The 16,651-nt window shown below is 32.2% G+C and overlaps 2 protein-coding genes across 6 annotated transcripts in view; one reads left to right on the top strand and one right to left on the bottom strand.

Moving 5' to 3' along the window:
* Positions 1–675: 675 nt before the first annotated feature.
* Positions 676–9,022, bottom strand: LOC147063438 (transcription elongation factor, mitochondrial). 2 transcript variants are annotated; one of them, XM_085959728.1, is made up of 8 exons: positions 8,792–8,950; positions 8,218–8,348; positions 7,573–7,810; positions 6,857–7,009; positions 2,774–2,955; positions 2,531–2,611; positions 1,031–1,241; positions 676–802 (listed from the first exon to the last, which is right to left on the bottom strand). In XM_085959728.1, exons 1-8 carry the CDS (start codon positions 8,831–8,833, stop codon positions 800–802), a joined length of 1,041 nt encoding a protein of 346 aa, XP_085815854.1. In that variant the 5' UTR covers positions 8,834–8,950; the 3' UTR covers positions 676–799. The 2 variants fall into 2 exon arrangements, with proteins under 2 accessions (XP_085815854.1, XP_085815853.1); XM_085959727.1 differs by lacking the exon at positions 676–802 and having other exon boundaries at positions 868–1,241; positions 8,792–9,022.
* A 219-nt stretch (positions 9,023–9,241) lies between these two features.
* The window catches only part of Papst2 (adenosine 3'-phospho 5'-phosphosulfate transporter 2), a 21,290-nt gene continuing 13,880 nt past the window's right edge, over positions 9,242–16,651 (top strand). For all 4 annotated transcript variants that reach the window (XR_015072145.1, XR_015072146.1, XM_085959973.1 and 1 more), the window contains exons 1-3: positions 9,242–9,645; positions 10,194–10,420; positions 15,776–16,002. Coding sequence is in view for 2 of the 4 variants with exons in the window: in XM_085959973.1 (XP_085816099.1) it covers positions 9,347–9,645; positions 10,194–10,420; positions 15,776–16,002 (753 nt within the window). In the remaining 2 variants the exon portion in view is untranslated. The remainder of the gene's footprint in view (positions 9,646–10,193; positions 10,421–15,775; positions 16,003–16,651) is intronic.

Here is a 16,651-nt window from a genome sequence, read left to right as displayed (position 1 = left end):
TGTTGGTCCATCCATATTGATTCGTAATTGGCAATCACATAATTTTTTTTCTGTCTACTTTGTTGTATGCACGCAAGATATGCGTTTGTTTGTTGATTTAGTTAGGTAGGTAAATATCTATGAAACATAAACTTAATGTTATAGATAGGTATATAATATTGCCTAAAAAATCTAAATTGATTCCATATGTAATTTATATCATCATCATTATCAGCTGGCGTCTATCCACTCTTGGATAAAGGCCTCACCTAGCTCACTCCACTTTTCTTGGTCCCAAAATTAATCCGTTGCGTGGCCCTTGGGTACCGATATATGATGGCATTTATCCAGCAGTTGTCCACTTGCTGAGTGCCATGCGGCTTATTACCATTTTATGAGTTTGGCAACATCTATTATAACGCATACTCTTGTCTGCCTGCTTATCCATTAGTTTGTTTTGTAGTTTTTCTGTCTTATGCCCAACATGTACCTTTCCATGCCACGTTGCAATACTCATAGTTTCTGGATTTCTCTTAGATTAAGGGTCCATGTTTTCCATGCATACGTGAGCGCTCGTATAAGACATTGGGTGAACATTTTACACATAATAGGAGGTCACTTTTGAAGATACCATTCAGGTACATACCCAAAGTGAATTACTTAACGTATTTTGTGTTAATTGAAAATATTTGTCTATAATTGAAATAAGTAGTTCTGATTGTTATTTGCAAATCACAATGTAGATTGATTTGTAGTAAGATTCACACTTGCTGAGCTCTGACATTTATTTTCCTGAAAATATTTTAGAAGTATAAGGTGTTCACTGCAACAAAAAAAAAAAAAAATTACAATCCTATGTAACCGACTAAAAGAAAAAGAATATTTTTATAAATCTTTATATAAACAAATTAGTAATGATATAAAAAAAAATACATATTACTGCAGTCAGTAGAATTGGTTATTCAGAAATGATTCTAATCTTTTGTTAATAAGTGAGATTTTTAAACGCATTTGAATTGTTGTGGATGCATAATTCCATGAAAGTTAATACCAAAATAAGCGTCTGGCACAGATTTTCTTTATTCACATCACTTTGAGAGTTATAATATTCATAAACATCCGTGAGCACTTCCAGGCGTTTGGAAAGGATAGATCCATCGATGGCCTCCTGGTTTTCGCCGCAATCCATTGCTCGGTTTAATATGTTGTCAATTACGCATTGCGCTGAAACTCGCTCCTTGCCCACGTAAGTTTTAAATAGTCTATAACAACAAGCAGAAAGCTATCAATTCAGTGCAAATTATTAACGAATATAATCGAAACAGTTGATGAAATATTATAAACACTTACACAAAATCGGAATTTAGAATGACGACTGCATAATCTGCAAACCGGCTAACTCCATTTGGGCAAATTGTTCAGGATGGAGAAAAAACTTAATAATTTAACTATAGAGCGGAATTTAACAATTCCAAAAATACACTTGATACAGAAGATGCACTATGAATTAATTAATTTAGTTTAATTTAATTAAACTATTTTAGCTTCCTTTTTATATACAAAGAAAATTTACATAAATAGTGGAGTTGTTGCATTTACGATATTGGAAATTTGGTACCTGTAGTTGGCTATTTCGTGTGAAGAACGATAACGCATTTATTTATAGGTTTAGGAGTTTGAAATTTTAAATGAGCATTGAAAACGTGCTAACAAAATGCCATCAAAATCTCATTTTTGGTCAAAAGCGCAGTTGGCTGGTTTGCAGATTAAGCAGTCTAGACCATATCTATTTATAATTAATATTGTCAGGGCCAGATTTATCATAGGGGGCTAAAGGAGCCTAGGGCTCCCAAATTGGTCTCCTGAAAAAATAATTTTGAAAACATCGCGACTCAGAAGAAGCAGCCGAATGAATTTATAGAGACCAAAAGTTTGACAAAAGTACGTAGCTACTTTCAATAAAGTATTAAATATATTACTATTAATAATTGCAAAATAATATATAAGATTTTTTAATATCAGAAGCCAGACATTATGACATGTAAAAATCATTGATGCAATCATTTTACAGAATATAATCAATAATTTTTATATTTTAAAATATTGTTTTTGTGTATTATTTATTACCCATATCCAACTATAAATTTGCTTTGGAAAAATAGGTGGTGCCTAGGGTACAGGATATAAGGATATAGGATAAGATTTTAGCTGAAGTCACGTACATTTAATGGGTATATATTTTCTAAGAGTTCGTAAACCTTTTTGGCCGTTTATTGATCAGCATTAAACGGTATGCAGCCAATGAGGTGTCGACTGATTAGTGCAAAGTGGTTTTTAGTTTAGATGATATTTTATATAGCTATGATATGTAAATGTAAATGTACCCAAACTGATGGTGGACAATGTACAATTTTCGTTTATAAAGGCGTCTTCATGAGCGCAGCGACTAAATTAAACCACATTGATTAGCTCAGATGCCCTTCAAGCGTAATCTGGCTTTGAATATTGTTGACTGTCAAAGCAATATTAACGAGAAAAATTTGGATTTTACCTTGATGGTAACGTGGGCCGGAGATAAAAAACTTTATGCTGTAGATGCGATGGTTTGTTTTCATTATCAGAGGTTTCTTCACTGGAATAAAATTCATAAAATACAATATCAATAATTATTAATTATAATAAATATATAATATTCATCCCCGGAGGCTATTCTATAGGAGGATTATTCATGTACATAAGTGAATGATATCCAAATTACAAACATTCTTAACAGATAAATGATTGAGAAACTTACCTCGGTTGACTATTGCGAGACGTCAGGGTTGCAGAAAGCATAGACACGAGCTGTGCTTTCTGGAGATTGACATGCACAGTCTTTGGATTATTAGTATCAGCTCCTGAAGAGCGCAGAATAGTTGGTGTTGCTTCCATTATATATAAATCACTTTTTGGTATACAATTACATATTGACCATACCTGCGAATCACAAAAAAAAACCAAATAACATATAGTGCTGAATAAAATAGTGTCAGGACACATGTAAGTATTTTATTTTTAACTTCGTTAGCGTACATACATCCAACAGTTTTAACTATTTCTTGTATTTCTTAAGCACCCATACAAATCACTGTTTCATCATCTGATGTATTTATATACACTCGAACTTGGTTATTAGAATCACGGAAATAGCGAGATCTCGGATGTAATGAGGAAACATTCGCTGACATTTTAGTTTATGATTTTCTCCATACATTTATTCACTTTTATAATGAGCTACAACAACTACAACTAAACAACATTTTCGACCCTAAGCAATAAAATCCGACTGGGTAGTTAACTAGACCGATGTCACCGGGACTGGATTACGTTTATAACGCTAGTTAAGTGTCTAAGTACCGAATTGGTGTTTTCGCCGGCAAAAAATCCAAAAAAATTGAAAAAGTATCCACGTATATTATGGTTGAAATTGCATGTAAAAAATCCAAGCTTTTTGAAGTCAGTAGGTACCTACCAGCGCCGGCGGCTCAGCACTTCATTACAATAAACAACTTCTTTTGTAGTTCATGAATGCCATGCTTGTTTCGGGGATTTTTACAATGGTTTTATGTTCAATGCTTAAATAGAACGTGGCGCGAAAAATGTCATATAACGATATAACGAGTAATGCTTACAATGAGCAAATTCAGTCAGTCCCATCTTCCTCATAATAACCGAGTTCGACTGTATATATGTCTTGAATATTGTGACAGTTGAGTTTTTGATCTCTTTGGATTAAATTGCGTCTTTGAAAATAGGCGAGAATGTAATTTTGTTTGCGATTCTGAATTCGGATAAGGTTGAGGTTGAGCTGAATGCGAAGAGGTGAATTTTTTTCTAAATTTGCCTGGCATACTCTTCAAACTGGAAATATTTGTAAATAATACTCCGTTTACACGTACATGGATTTACTGCTGACAGTACGTATTATCGCGGCTATAACAAGAAAATGCACGTGTAAACACATATTATCATGCAAGTTGCAAGATTGCATGCAGAGATCAAAAAAGTTCTGAATTTTCACGCGATTCTTGGAACTTGCATGACGTATGCATAGTAGAACGATAGTAACGAACCTGCCGGAAAAAATATGAACTACACCGTGCACACTACGTTGACCGATTTTCACAACCTATCATAATATATAATAACAAAAACATGTCTCGCTTTCGCTTGAAGAATGAGATTGGCGAGACATCAGCACTATTACATATAAACAGTTATTATCGCGATTGTTTAATTTACACACTATTGGTGCCAGTAAATTCATGCACATGTACAGGTGCTATAGGACAGTGCTCCGCAACCATTTCTCATCCACGGCACACCAAAGCTCTTCCCAGAATTCCGCGGCACACCACACGTAAAACAATTTATACATCAAAACATGGACCCCACATCCTAAGGGGACCCCACGCCAGGATCTTTGGCGGTCCCCCATACCTATCGCTAAGGTTAAAGACAGTGTGATACTAAATAATAAGTTTAAAATATCGTTTTTCAAATGGTGTTCGAGGTAAAATTAATGGTATTGATTGTATGTTTAGCAATTTTTTGTATTTATTAATACATCCACTTGAATTATAGTTAGTTGTCGGGTTAATGATAATTATTTGTCGAGTATTGACATTATGTTTTAAAATATTTATACCAGTATAGTAAAATAGCGCCGCAGGCGACTTTTTTTACTGTTAGACCAGATTACTATTAACCAGATAAGTGTTTATCTCACTTATCTGGTTGACCTGCCACGCCAGCCGCCCACTGATTCTGGGCCCCCAGGCTAGAGCCATCTCAACTCCCCCTTGTGGGGGCCATGCACCAAAATTACATTAATATATGTTTTTTTATTTGATAAATAATTAAATATACAAACAACATAATATACGACGAAGAACTAAATATACATATTTACATGTATTTGTATTATCAATATAATAACTAATTAATGTGATAACTGAGGTTTTTCAATGAACGTAAAAGTTTTATATATTTTGACTTGATATTTGAAAGAGCAACCCGAAGTTCTCGGTCAAGACCCACCCTTCAAGCAAGACTGCTTATTATTTTTAATAATAACTTGAGTTGAAAAACTTTGCTCACCTAGATATGTCGTAAAAAAAATGGGAGCTGAACTGCGATAGCCTCGTCGGTAATCCAAGGATATTCTTTATTAACCGAAATCCAGAAAATAGCCAATGGAACATCGGCGATGTTCAGTTTAAGCGTCCTGTCGTTTCTCAATTCAAACAATTTCTCTCGAATTTATAAGGAAAGCGCTTCTATAGAATTTTCGACATTGTTTGCAAAAGGGTTTCGAATCCGGTCGTATTGATTGTATGAAAGTAATGATGAAATTCTTTTGCAGCAAAGTTAAATGTTTTTGACACGGATCCAAAATTATTAATTCTTTGTTTTCAATGGTGGTTTGGTAGGTCCTTTGGTACATTTGTAGATATCCTTGTCTTAACTCCTTCTAATTTATCAGAGTATGTCAATATAATTATTTTCATTCTGAACTTGCATTGTTTTATTAAGTTTATCCAGGTGTTCAAATATATAATCAGCCATGTACACAATTTGGCTATTAAGTAAGTATTGTATAATATTATACAAAATTATTTGTGTTTTTTTTGGGAGTAATGCTAGCTAGTAACCTAGCATCGTCTCACGGCACACCGGTTGCGGAGCACTGCTATATGACATTGTGGTAAGAATTTTCATAGTGATAAATTAATAGCATAAAAAGTTAAATTTTCCATACACAAACTAGAAACTTGCAAAGATGAACATCTCAAAATGATTTGAGTTTTCTGTGATGGGGACGTTTGCCTGATCTGCAACGATATATTTTCTTATACACATATAAAACATAATTTTGCATTGCAATGTTATAAGACTACGACCTTCTGCTCACAAAGATATTCAAAGAAGATGTAACTGAAATTTAAACTACCGTTTTAAACTACAGTGGGGGTCTCCTCACGGCATGACTGGTATAGTGTGATAGAAATTGTTAAACACCCCAGCATGTATACTTTAGCAACAATCAATATCATCTGCACACAGTGTGTCTATATCCTCCGACCGAGGTGCGGACATGGACTAAAAAGTATAATCTCCGAATATTTACGCAGAATGTTACATTTGTGATTTCAACAGTAGAGCCATCATCAGTTACAGTAAGTTACTGATAAGTTTTTCAATGACTAATCAGTCATGTCTTCTTTGGGTATCTCCATGGGCGGAAGGCCTAAGCTGTCATTAAAAAATGTCTACTATGAAATTATATGAAGTAGGTAAATAGCTATGTAGTGTACACCAAACTTTGTCAGTCATACTTATTTGTTTTCATTGCACTAAAAATACAAATTTTGTAAGAGTATTGGTTAGTTTTTAAAATTGAATAAAATCCTGCCTTACCAAACCATAATAGTTTAGGTATGATATGGGCGATCTGGCAAAAATAGTGCACACTTTTTCAGTCACTCTTATTTGTTTTCATTGAATTAAGAATACATTTGTTACAAATGGTGTTGGTTAGCTTTTTTTTTAAACTCATTATTTTATTAATTAGATAGATAGATAGATAGATTATTATCTATTATGGCTGGGCTATGCAAGGTTTAATTGAATTTAAAAAACTAACAACTACCTGCAATTTTTACTATCAGTTCAATGAAAACAAATAGGTATGACTGATTAAGTTTGGCATGCACCATTTATGTCGGATCTTAACAGCCCACCTCCAACCTACGCCAGTGAACTATCAAGAACACAAAAACATAGTAAAATTTGCCTCAAATACTTGTTTGACACAGTTATAGAATAGGTACTTTACAATTTCCATTATGTTGCTTAGTTGCAGTTTCTTTCCATCGCCAGGGTCAATGTTATAAAGCTCCCAATGCGTAAGTTTATATGTATCTCTTTCGATTCGAGCCCATCCAACGCAATCCAGGTTGATGAATACACTGGTGGCTGTTTTTAAATCCTGTAAAAGGCAATCAAATATTATACACTTGTTTTTTTAAATAATGATATATTGAGGATTCGTTGTTAGGACATTTGCTCATCTCGCTATGGTTGGTGAACTTATGGAACGAATTGTAAAACTATGTAAAGCCTCAACCATTGGCATGTAGACCATCTCGGTTGATGTAGCATCTAGCGTTGATATTTAATTTTGAGTAGGCATTTGATTTGTTAGAAGTGCATCTAGTTTATGGCGTTGAATCTAGCGGTTTCCAACACCAAAAACTACTTTAAAAGTTACAGGAAAAACCAAAAAAATATATATTTAGCAGATTACCTAAAAAAACACATTGACTGATTGAAAATGCAATTTCTCAAATTCCTGGCATAAAATATTTGTCGAGTAAAGCCAAAACAAGGATATCACGACAGAAAAAAAAACTTTTGGTCTGGTTTAAAAGTTAAAAATTTCTACGCATGCTGTGTGTTTTCACAAAGATTTTTTGGTACATTAGCATAAAAAGGATCGCCACCCCTGCTTTAGGTCTGAACACAAAACACATTTTTTATAAAAGAAATTACCATTTTTTGTTGGTTTTCTAAAGCCGGGTCCAAATATTTTCCTTTAATTTTATTAATTCCTACAGTAGGTGTCCTATCCACAACAAAAGTTTGTGGAACTAGAATGCTGTCGCACATTTTCTCCATTATTTTGACTCCAAATCCATCGATATTCAGCAAGTCAGAAAATGACTGAAATTGAATGTTTTTGGATTTTATTGACAGTATTTTCCTGAGTCGATCTTGAGAAATTGATATTCTAAAAAAGATAAATAGGTTAGTAGGTATGGCTTAATTATTGGTGATAAAGACACGAGTTTGGCATAATGGTGAGCAGATGGCACTGAAGATGGATTGTTAAGAATGAATCTAATTTCAGGTACAGGTGTAACTCAAAAAGTTAGCAAAGGCTACGCCAATTTCCACAGTATTTAAGATGTCGTTGAAATAGCATTTTAGTGGGCATGCCATGCATGAAAACAGGAGTTCCATGGTTTGCAGTTCGCCGCACTTGTAAGCTTTGTCATCAGAGAACCCCATTTTACCAAATTGTTTCGGGTGCGTCTATGGCTCACAGTTGAAATTCTCTATATTCTTATGGCCTTAAAGTTTGTGTTTTTTCAGCATAAACATTTCACATGTTTAGGATGAAATCATTATAATTACCTCGATAATTCTTCTGCATTTGATTCATTCAACGTTTTAAAAATAGTTTTTACTTGATCCTCATTGTACTTTGACCGATAGTTAAAAATATTGTCCGTAGTATATGCAGAGGCTTGACATATCCTCATGTTCTGCAAAACATTACATATGTGTGAATTCACAGAGAAATTATAAATTTAATTATTCCAGGGATTCTAAAAGGGTAACCTTCAACTAACAACACGAGTTAATACAAGAAATGTTGTTTTGGCTATGGATTAGGTAATTAGAGGTCCTTTGAGACCAAAAACATAACCAAAACCCAACGAAACCTACTGTAACCGAAAAATAGATGTTTTTCAGTATGGTGTTGGGTTTTTGCTCACAAAATACCTCGATTACAAAAATGATATGGAGTGCTGTATCTTTGTCTATTCTAAAAGTAGTCGTTTAAAGAAACAACATGGCATAAATCAGTCGTGCAATATTATAATAAAACTAAATAAATGCTTTGTATTGTACACATAACCTATATTACAAGAGTATTCAACTAAAAAGAACTGTCCCTGATACAATCGAGATTTATAAAGCGTACCGTTAATGTGATAAGTTTACTTCTTATTGTAGGTGATAACATTATTTATAATATAATATATCTATATAAGAACACAACATGAATATGTAAATTGTATAATAAAATAAAAATGACATTGATTTGACGTTTTGTTTAAAAATATACGCGCTACTTTGCAAGTTGCAAGGTGATGTGGTTATTGAATTTTTCAGCCAGTAAAGTAGGTTAGGTTAGGTAGGTTGGTAAAATGTAAATTATATCAACAGAACGGATTAGTATTCAAATATGTTTTTTAATAAGTAGTACTGCGGATGAAAATTATTATATGAATCGATATTATTACAAATTTTGATAAATTTTAAAAATGTGGAATATCGCAGCGATTTTGAATGGGAGCCAAAATAGTAGAGTTGTCTCTACCATAGACTAATACACTTGTCTCTACCAACATGCGAACGGTAAAATATTTTTGAAATGTCAAAGTCATATGTTTATGACAACACAACACGACTTTTCTCGTTTTTCTGATGGATCAGTACTTTTGTAAATATAGCATGGATCAACGAAATAAGTAAAATGGATACCAAAATTACGGTCAACGTCAACCAGTCGGTTCCAGTAAAGGATGACAGTGCCGGCAAACAAGAGTTGAAGCTGTTATGTATAGATCTGTCCAAATATAGTAGTTCCATTCAATTTCTAATATGCTGTGTTGCAGTCTTTATATTTTACTTAGCCTATGGATACTTTCAAGAGCTGATATTTACCCTTGAGGGGTTTAAACCGTATGGATGGTATTTAACTCTAGTTCAATTTTTATATTACACCTTGTTCGGATTGCTGGAAAGTCGACTGAAGGGCTCACAAAAAAGAAGGTTTTTATAACACTTATTCCAGTACTCCTTAAGAATTTAATGATAATATTTTAGAATTTTCGGTAGCGAGTATCATTTTTGTGGTAAAAAAATTGTTTTTGTATATTCGCACAACATGATGGTATTTTCCCCAGAGTTTGCATTGGCTTAGTGCCATATTACTGGCTTTCAAACTAAAGGTAACTCACAGTCAGTCTTATAGAAACGCACAAACTGACACTAATTAATCTCTCGAATAAAACTGGTTGTGCTCCCTGCTCGAGTATTAAATATATTGGATTCACAAATTTTGACCAATGTAAGTAATGACCAGAGAGATGAGTAAAAATAATGTGGTATTGAGATAGGTATGAAAACTACCCTTTAATGTTTATTAACAGGACACAGGGAGGTTTTCCACAGTATTTTTCTTACTATATTTCGAGATATAGAATACCACGACGACTTATCTCCTTATTAGGTAGTATTTTAAAATATAATAGAGATACATCTCAACTAGCTCCTTTTACCGTGAACCTATAAATTTATGTGGTGATTTTTTCTTTCAGAATCCCAATGAGGACATATTTTATTCTTGCAGTATTAACGCTGGGCACTATGGGATTTTCCAATGCATCTTTAGGGTATTTGAATTATCCCACTCAGGTTATATTTAAATGTTGCAAATTGGTACCAGTGCTCATTGGAAGCGTAATAATACAAGGTAAAAAATATGGAGCATTGGATTATTTGGCAGCAATTTGTATGTGTATTGGACTTACACTGTTTATATTAGGTAAGGTTGTCTTTTTCTATTCAATTTAATTAGTATCTTTTATTCAATATTTAAAAATGTTAGATTCTTCATTGTAGAAATTACATGATTTTGAAAAACCTCAGAAACATACCTACCTACCTATTAAAAAAAAGGTGTGTATTTATGTACGCGCGTTAGAAGTTATACTTCTTTGGCGTAACAAAACAAAACTTGTGATAAACTAGATTCTTTGACTAGCTTTTAATTATTTTGTTAAATTACACACTCAAAAAAAAGGACCGCTTATTGGAACGCCGTTGGTTTATTTCTATACACTTTATCTTATATTACTAAATTATCTCGTTGTTTTTATTTATATTTATACCAACTCTGACGTTTAATAGTTTGTTTACGTAAAGAATTGCAAATGGCCGACAATAATAAATTCGCTGCCTAGGCAACAGAACAATTCTAAACTATAATATTATACTGTATAATCGTCACGATTGCCGTATCATACTGGGGCGTAAAGGTAGTGCGTTCGGCTGATAACCAAACAATCGGTGGTTCGAATCCAATCGAGTGCATTTTTTTTGAGTGAAAAAATAAATTATGTGTTACATATCGACTACCTCACGGAATAACACACCAATTCAAAATAGTGTGTTTTATGTTTTTTGAGCTATTGTTGCATAGAAAAAAATACCACACCAGCCAATTTTTTTTTGGATTTTTTTCTCGAAAAACACCCAAAATACTGTTTAAAATAATACTTGTAAGTAGAGTTATGATTATATAACATTTTTTGTAAAATCTTAAATAACATGGAATAATAATCCACCTGTAGTTGGTATCACAAGTTATTGTTATTAATTTTTATGTGACACTGAATATGACACTATGCCGAGTTGGTATGATATTACTCGGAAAAAATATACACGCTCCCTACACAAATCATTTTAGTGTATTATTTAACTATGATTTCACCGTGGAATATGACACTAATTCAACTTTCACCTTCAAATCTCGCCTTTATCAACATAGAACAACACTGTATTGAAAAATCATTATCCTTTGTAATGAATCGCACATACTTTCATTATCGCAAATTGGTTTTGTGACAGTAAAGTTGTATTATTTTTGTTATTGTGAACAAGTGACTAATTTTAATATTATTATTGATACTGTCGACCGATGGTAGGTACTTGATGGAATTTGAATTTAAATTCAAATGGATTTAAGTTATGTACTATTCCATTTAGTTAATATGTCTCCAACTAGATCTCGGATATACAATTAGCTCAAGAGACTAATAAAATAAAGGATGGAAACAATACAGGTAAATAATATGTAGCTTTAATAATCTCCTACTTCAGACAACACATTTTTAGGTTATAATTATAAATGATTTAACCGTAAATATTCTATCGGTACTATTGGCTCCTACAGAATTTTCAATGTTTATAATATTCTGTGTTTCGTAATATAAACTATAACGTCTTCCTATCATTAGTAAGCATCGTATAAATGCATATTTGCACCGCTAGTTTCTAATTTACAACCTACATTAATTCTTCTTCTTGTATTGATACCATGACGACTTGTGATAAGTAGGTAAGGTAATATTTGCCTATCTTTGCATATGTATTGACAATACTTTTTTGTTAAATACGGTAGTGAAAAAAGTCGAAAAGAATCATTGCATGTCTGGATGAAAATTGCATAGTCTACGATGATAACCAGGTTGATTCTACCTCATCTGAAGACTCCGAATACATATCAAATTCCAATAATACTTCTAGTGATCCTAAATTATTGGGTTTTAGCTGTTCTTTCAGTGTGCCAAATATGACACAAACATTTGGAGGGGATTTGGGAATGATTGATGATTTGATCGAATAAATTACGAAATCTCCAGCAGATCTTACACAGAATGAAATATATGGCTCTACTTCAGAGCATAATAACATTAAACTTCTGTCTGAGTACTTTGCCACCTTTAGACATAAATGCACTTGTAGACATCACATCACCAGACATGACGTTGTCCTTACCTAGTGCATATGCACAGAGTATTTCCACCACTGACACACCTGAGAGCTGTAATTTTTAAGACTTGTGGAAAAGGAAGAAAGCCAAAAAAGTATTATATTCGGGTGAAGAATATTTGAATGAATATTATAATATTTGAATACCATGAAAGCACCGTGTAAAAATTCTTGTCTATTCAAATGCGCTTCAAAAATGAGTGAATCCGAACGTCAAGTTAGTATTGATTCATTTTGGATGATTGACAATCATGAGAGACAATGGAGAGACATGAGACATCTTACGATATGTCAAGTCAGTGCAAAAGAAAACCCAAAAACTACCTGCTTCAAGACGTCCAAAGGCACTTATTTATAATTTTCCATGCAACGACGAAATAATAAAAGTGTGAAAAATTATGTTTTTACAAACGCTTTCAATTTCAAATATGTGGGTGGTGAGTGCTTTAAAAAAAAATGAAGAGTCAGAATAGCTATTGGATACTCGAGGCAGGCACAACAACCGTCCTCATGCACTCAATGAAGCAATAAAAAATAGTGTAATTGAACATATTAATAATATATTTCCGTAAAGTGAAGTATGAGTCTTTCATTATAATAGAAAATATGCCATCTACAATCTCACTGTTTATGATATTGTTAGCAAGGATGACTATTGTTATCTTTAGCATCTACAAACAGCTAAGTAAGGTGCGATAGAAATAAGTAGCTGCATAGAAGTATAAGTCTTATAAGTAATATTTTTACATATTTTAAATCTAATTTTAAGAATACAGTTGTATGTTATAGATCTACCATCATAAATTGGCGTTTCAGCGAGGGCGCTAGTATGATATTGAGAATGTTGCCATAACTAACAAAAAAATGGTTATTTATACATTTTTATTGGTAGTAGATTTATGTACAAAAATATTAAAATAAAAAATAAACACAATCAAAATAAAAACGCGTTACTTTCTTTATAACCATGAGGAAGAAATGCATAGTTGGAAAAATCATAAATTGTAAAATATAAAGTAGTATTGTATATATTTTAGTCATGGAAAAAATATAATAAAAAAGGCGAAAAAAAATTAAATTCACTCTAAAGACAGTAAAATAGTATCAAAATCAATGGAATTTTAAATAAAACACGATAACAAACTATAAATTACACAAACAATGTAGAAATTATATAACTACTATTATAATGGTTCAATTCCAGATAGACTATCATCCGATTCTGTGTCACTCTTAGGACCATTTACCTACAGTAAAAATATGGAATTCAAACTTGTAAATGTCAGTTTAATTAATACACTAAATTTCTTTATAAATCCGTTTACATACACAAATAATAAGTAAGTATTCATTTATATTGCTATCCGACATTAATTTTTATTTATATCATAACTTTGAACAAAACTAAAAAAAATAAGAAATAACTTGCGTTGTAATATAAATGCAACTTGGTAACACTGAACAACTGTCATGGCGACTTGCCGTTGTATTCCATTATCGATATAAATAATCATTTCGTTTTGTCCTTTTTCGTCATCGCAGAATTGCCATACTTTTAGAATGATGTCTCTGACATTTCCACGAACTGTTTTAGAACTACTTGCCATTATGCACTATACTTATTTCTTCTGTATTTTCAAAAACAAAATATATACCCCGAATCCTGCACACTGACGTTTCAAAATGTAAACATTTGACTCAGTCTGGAATAAATTTGTCATAACGCCCAATCGCCCGGAGTTATTTTCGGATGTCTACATTAATTTCTTCGTGGAGACATAATTCGTTGTTGATTATATTAAAATATAGCTTACTTTAAATACTTACCAAATAATTGGTGCTAAGTAGCTATCGAATAATGTCAAATATTAAAAGGTCACATTCGTTTATTAATAATCTAAAATGCTCTTTATGTTTTCAAATGTACAAATAATAAAAATCTTGCGAGCAAGAAAAATAGCGTACCTACCTAAATTAGCAACAAACACTCATTCGATTATAAAATACTATATCAAATATAAAATTATGTATTAGGTACATTCCTTATTTAAGGAAAAAGGTTTTTTCACTTGTTGATCTCTTTTTTTAATAGGTAGGTATATTTTATTTATCAACACTAAATATAATGTGATTTTGATATTTTGACGCCATGAGAGCTAAATAAACGCAAGCGCAATCCATAATTCGAGAAACATATTGTAAAATTAAATGGCATTTGTGACAAATTTATCCTCGATAGACAATTTTAGTTTCAAATTCGACCGGCTGCCAATTTACGATGGTAGATCTATAGTTGATAGTTTTCTCACACTTAATACCTATAAAAGAAGATTTATTTACATAACGTTCCATGTAGGTACCTATTTACTTGACAATGCTGCAATGCAAACGTAATTTACGTAAAATATATAGGTAACTAACTATCCTATCATTTTTTTAAAATATAAACTATCAATCATTATTATGTTGAGTGAAATATTCATTTTGTACCTTTCGCAATTATCTTACTATAATAGTATGTTCTGTAAAACAATTACCTGAAACTGACTGAATGGTTAAAATACAGTTTATTGCGATAAAATATTGTTAAATTAAAAAATATTTTTGGTTTAATCAAATATCATCGAGAAAAAAAACACTAAGAGCACATAGTATGTCATTCCTCGTAAAATTCAAAACAAAAATCACTCTAAGTCGAGATATTTAAGATTATCGTTCAGAATTAGCATGGAAAAAAACACCATCTCAAGTTACGTGGTACTTTTTTTATGAAAAAAATAATAATTACGTGGAAAAACACACCAAGTATAGATATATACACCCTTTAAAAAATATAAACGGAAAAAATCACACCAAATCTAGATGTAATATTTTAGTTGTCAAACTTACCGTGGAAAAACACATTTAGGGTGTTATTTCCTAAATTAATGTCATGCAAAAGTTGATTGTCTGCTTAAACGATTCGCTATTTAAAGATATAAAGTATTATTTAAATAATATTTGCACACAATAAACGGCTTATGCTACACATTTTTTTGAATGGTTTTTTTGCTCTCCTGAAAAGTTGATAATTTAGAGTTAGTGTGTTATTCCATGAGGTAGTCGATATGTCATACGCCAAAAATACACTCTGATCTGATTTCCCAAACGCGCCAAAAGAAGTGTAACTTCAAAAAGTTGGAACATGTCTAATAAACAGTGTATAACCCAAAATGAAGGACACCCCACACTGGATCCGGCTAGGAGGGGTTAACAGTATAATATACTTACTAGTTCGATTATTTCATAATTCATCACAGCCGCAATCTGTCTTATTGTATGGTTTAAATAATTTTTATTTGTATAGCCGACTCTGAAACATCACCAAATTTTGACACTGTTGGAATTATCATGATATCTATGGCCCTGTTATGCGATGCTATGATTGGGAACATACAGGAGAAAGCGATGAAATTATTTCAAGCTTCAAATACAGAAGTTGTTCTGTATTCCTATTCTATTGGTTTCATCTATCTATGCGTCATAATGATTCTTACGGGAGATCTTTTGAAAGGATTCAAATTTTGTTACATGGTGAGTAGCACACTTTCATTATGTAAAGTAGGTAATATGTATTTGTGGCAGTGGACGTATTAATTGATCACAGACAATATAACAATTTTTTGGTTTTTTTAACGTCAACAAAACTCCGACGAAGATTAATTTGTAATTTGAATTTATCTTATTCTTTCTTCTAAACTAAACGTAGCTAAAATCAGCTAACTAAAAGAAACAATCATCTTGTAGAAATATGCAAAGCTAAAAAGTAATGAATCAATGTAACAACATACAGAAAACAATAGAGTGGGTCGTAATGTGTAAATGTATTTTTTTATGTTTTCTTTGTACATTTTTGTATTAATAATATATTGCCCATATTATGATCCTTTTGGAATCGAACATGGGTGTGTGTGTTATGATCTCTCTGCAATAAACACATTGCTGTAATCTAGCAATTGTCGTAAGTCTTTGCTACTCAGAAAGTCATATTAGACGCTAAATCACGAAAAACTTGTTTTGTGCATTTACGATAATCTTGATGCTAGTAGTGGTGACGTTTGTATAGTGATTTAAACGTATGCTAAAAATCATAGTTTGAATCGAGACGTCTGATTGGACGGTTATGTAGAGCGGATTTAGTGACCTGTTATTTATACTAGAACGGGTTTGGCGACTCAAGTCA

Source organism: Rhyacophila brunnea, unplaced genomic scaffold (assembly GCF_057557595.1).
Source record: "Rhyacophila brunnea isolate RB1 unplaced genomic scaffold, BYU_Rbru_1.0 scaffold_9, whole genome shotgun sequence".
Taxonomy (NCBI): Eukaryota; Metazoa; Arthropoda; class Insecta; order Trichoptera; family Rhyacophilidae; genus Rhyacophila; species Rhyacophila brunnea.
The sequence above is the reverse complement of the archived record's forward strand: the minus strand, read 5'-3'. Positions and strand labels throughout refer to the sequence as shown.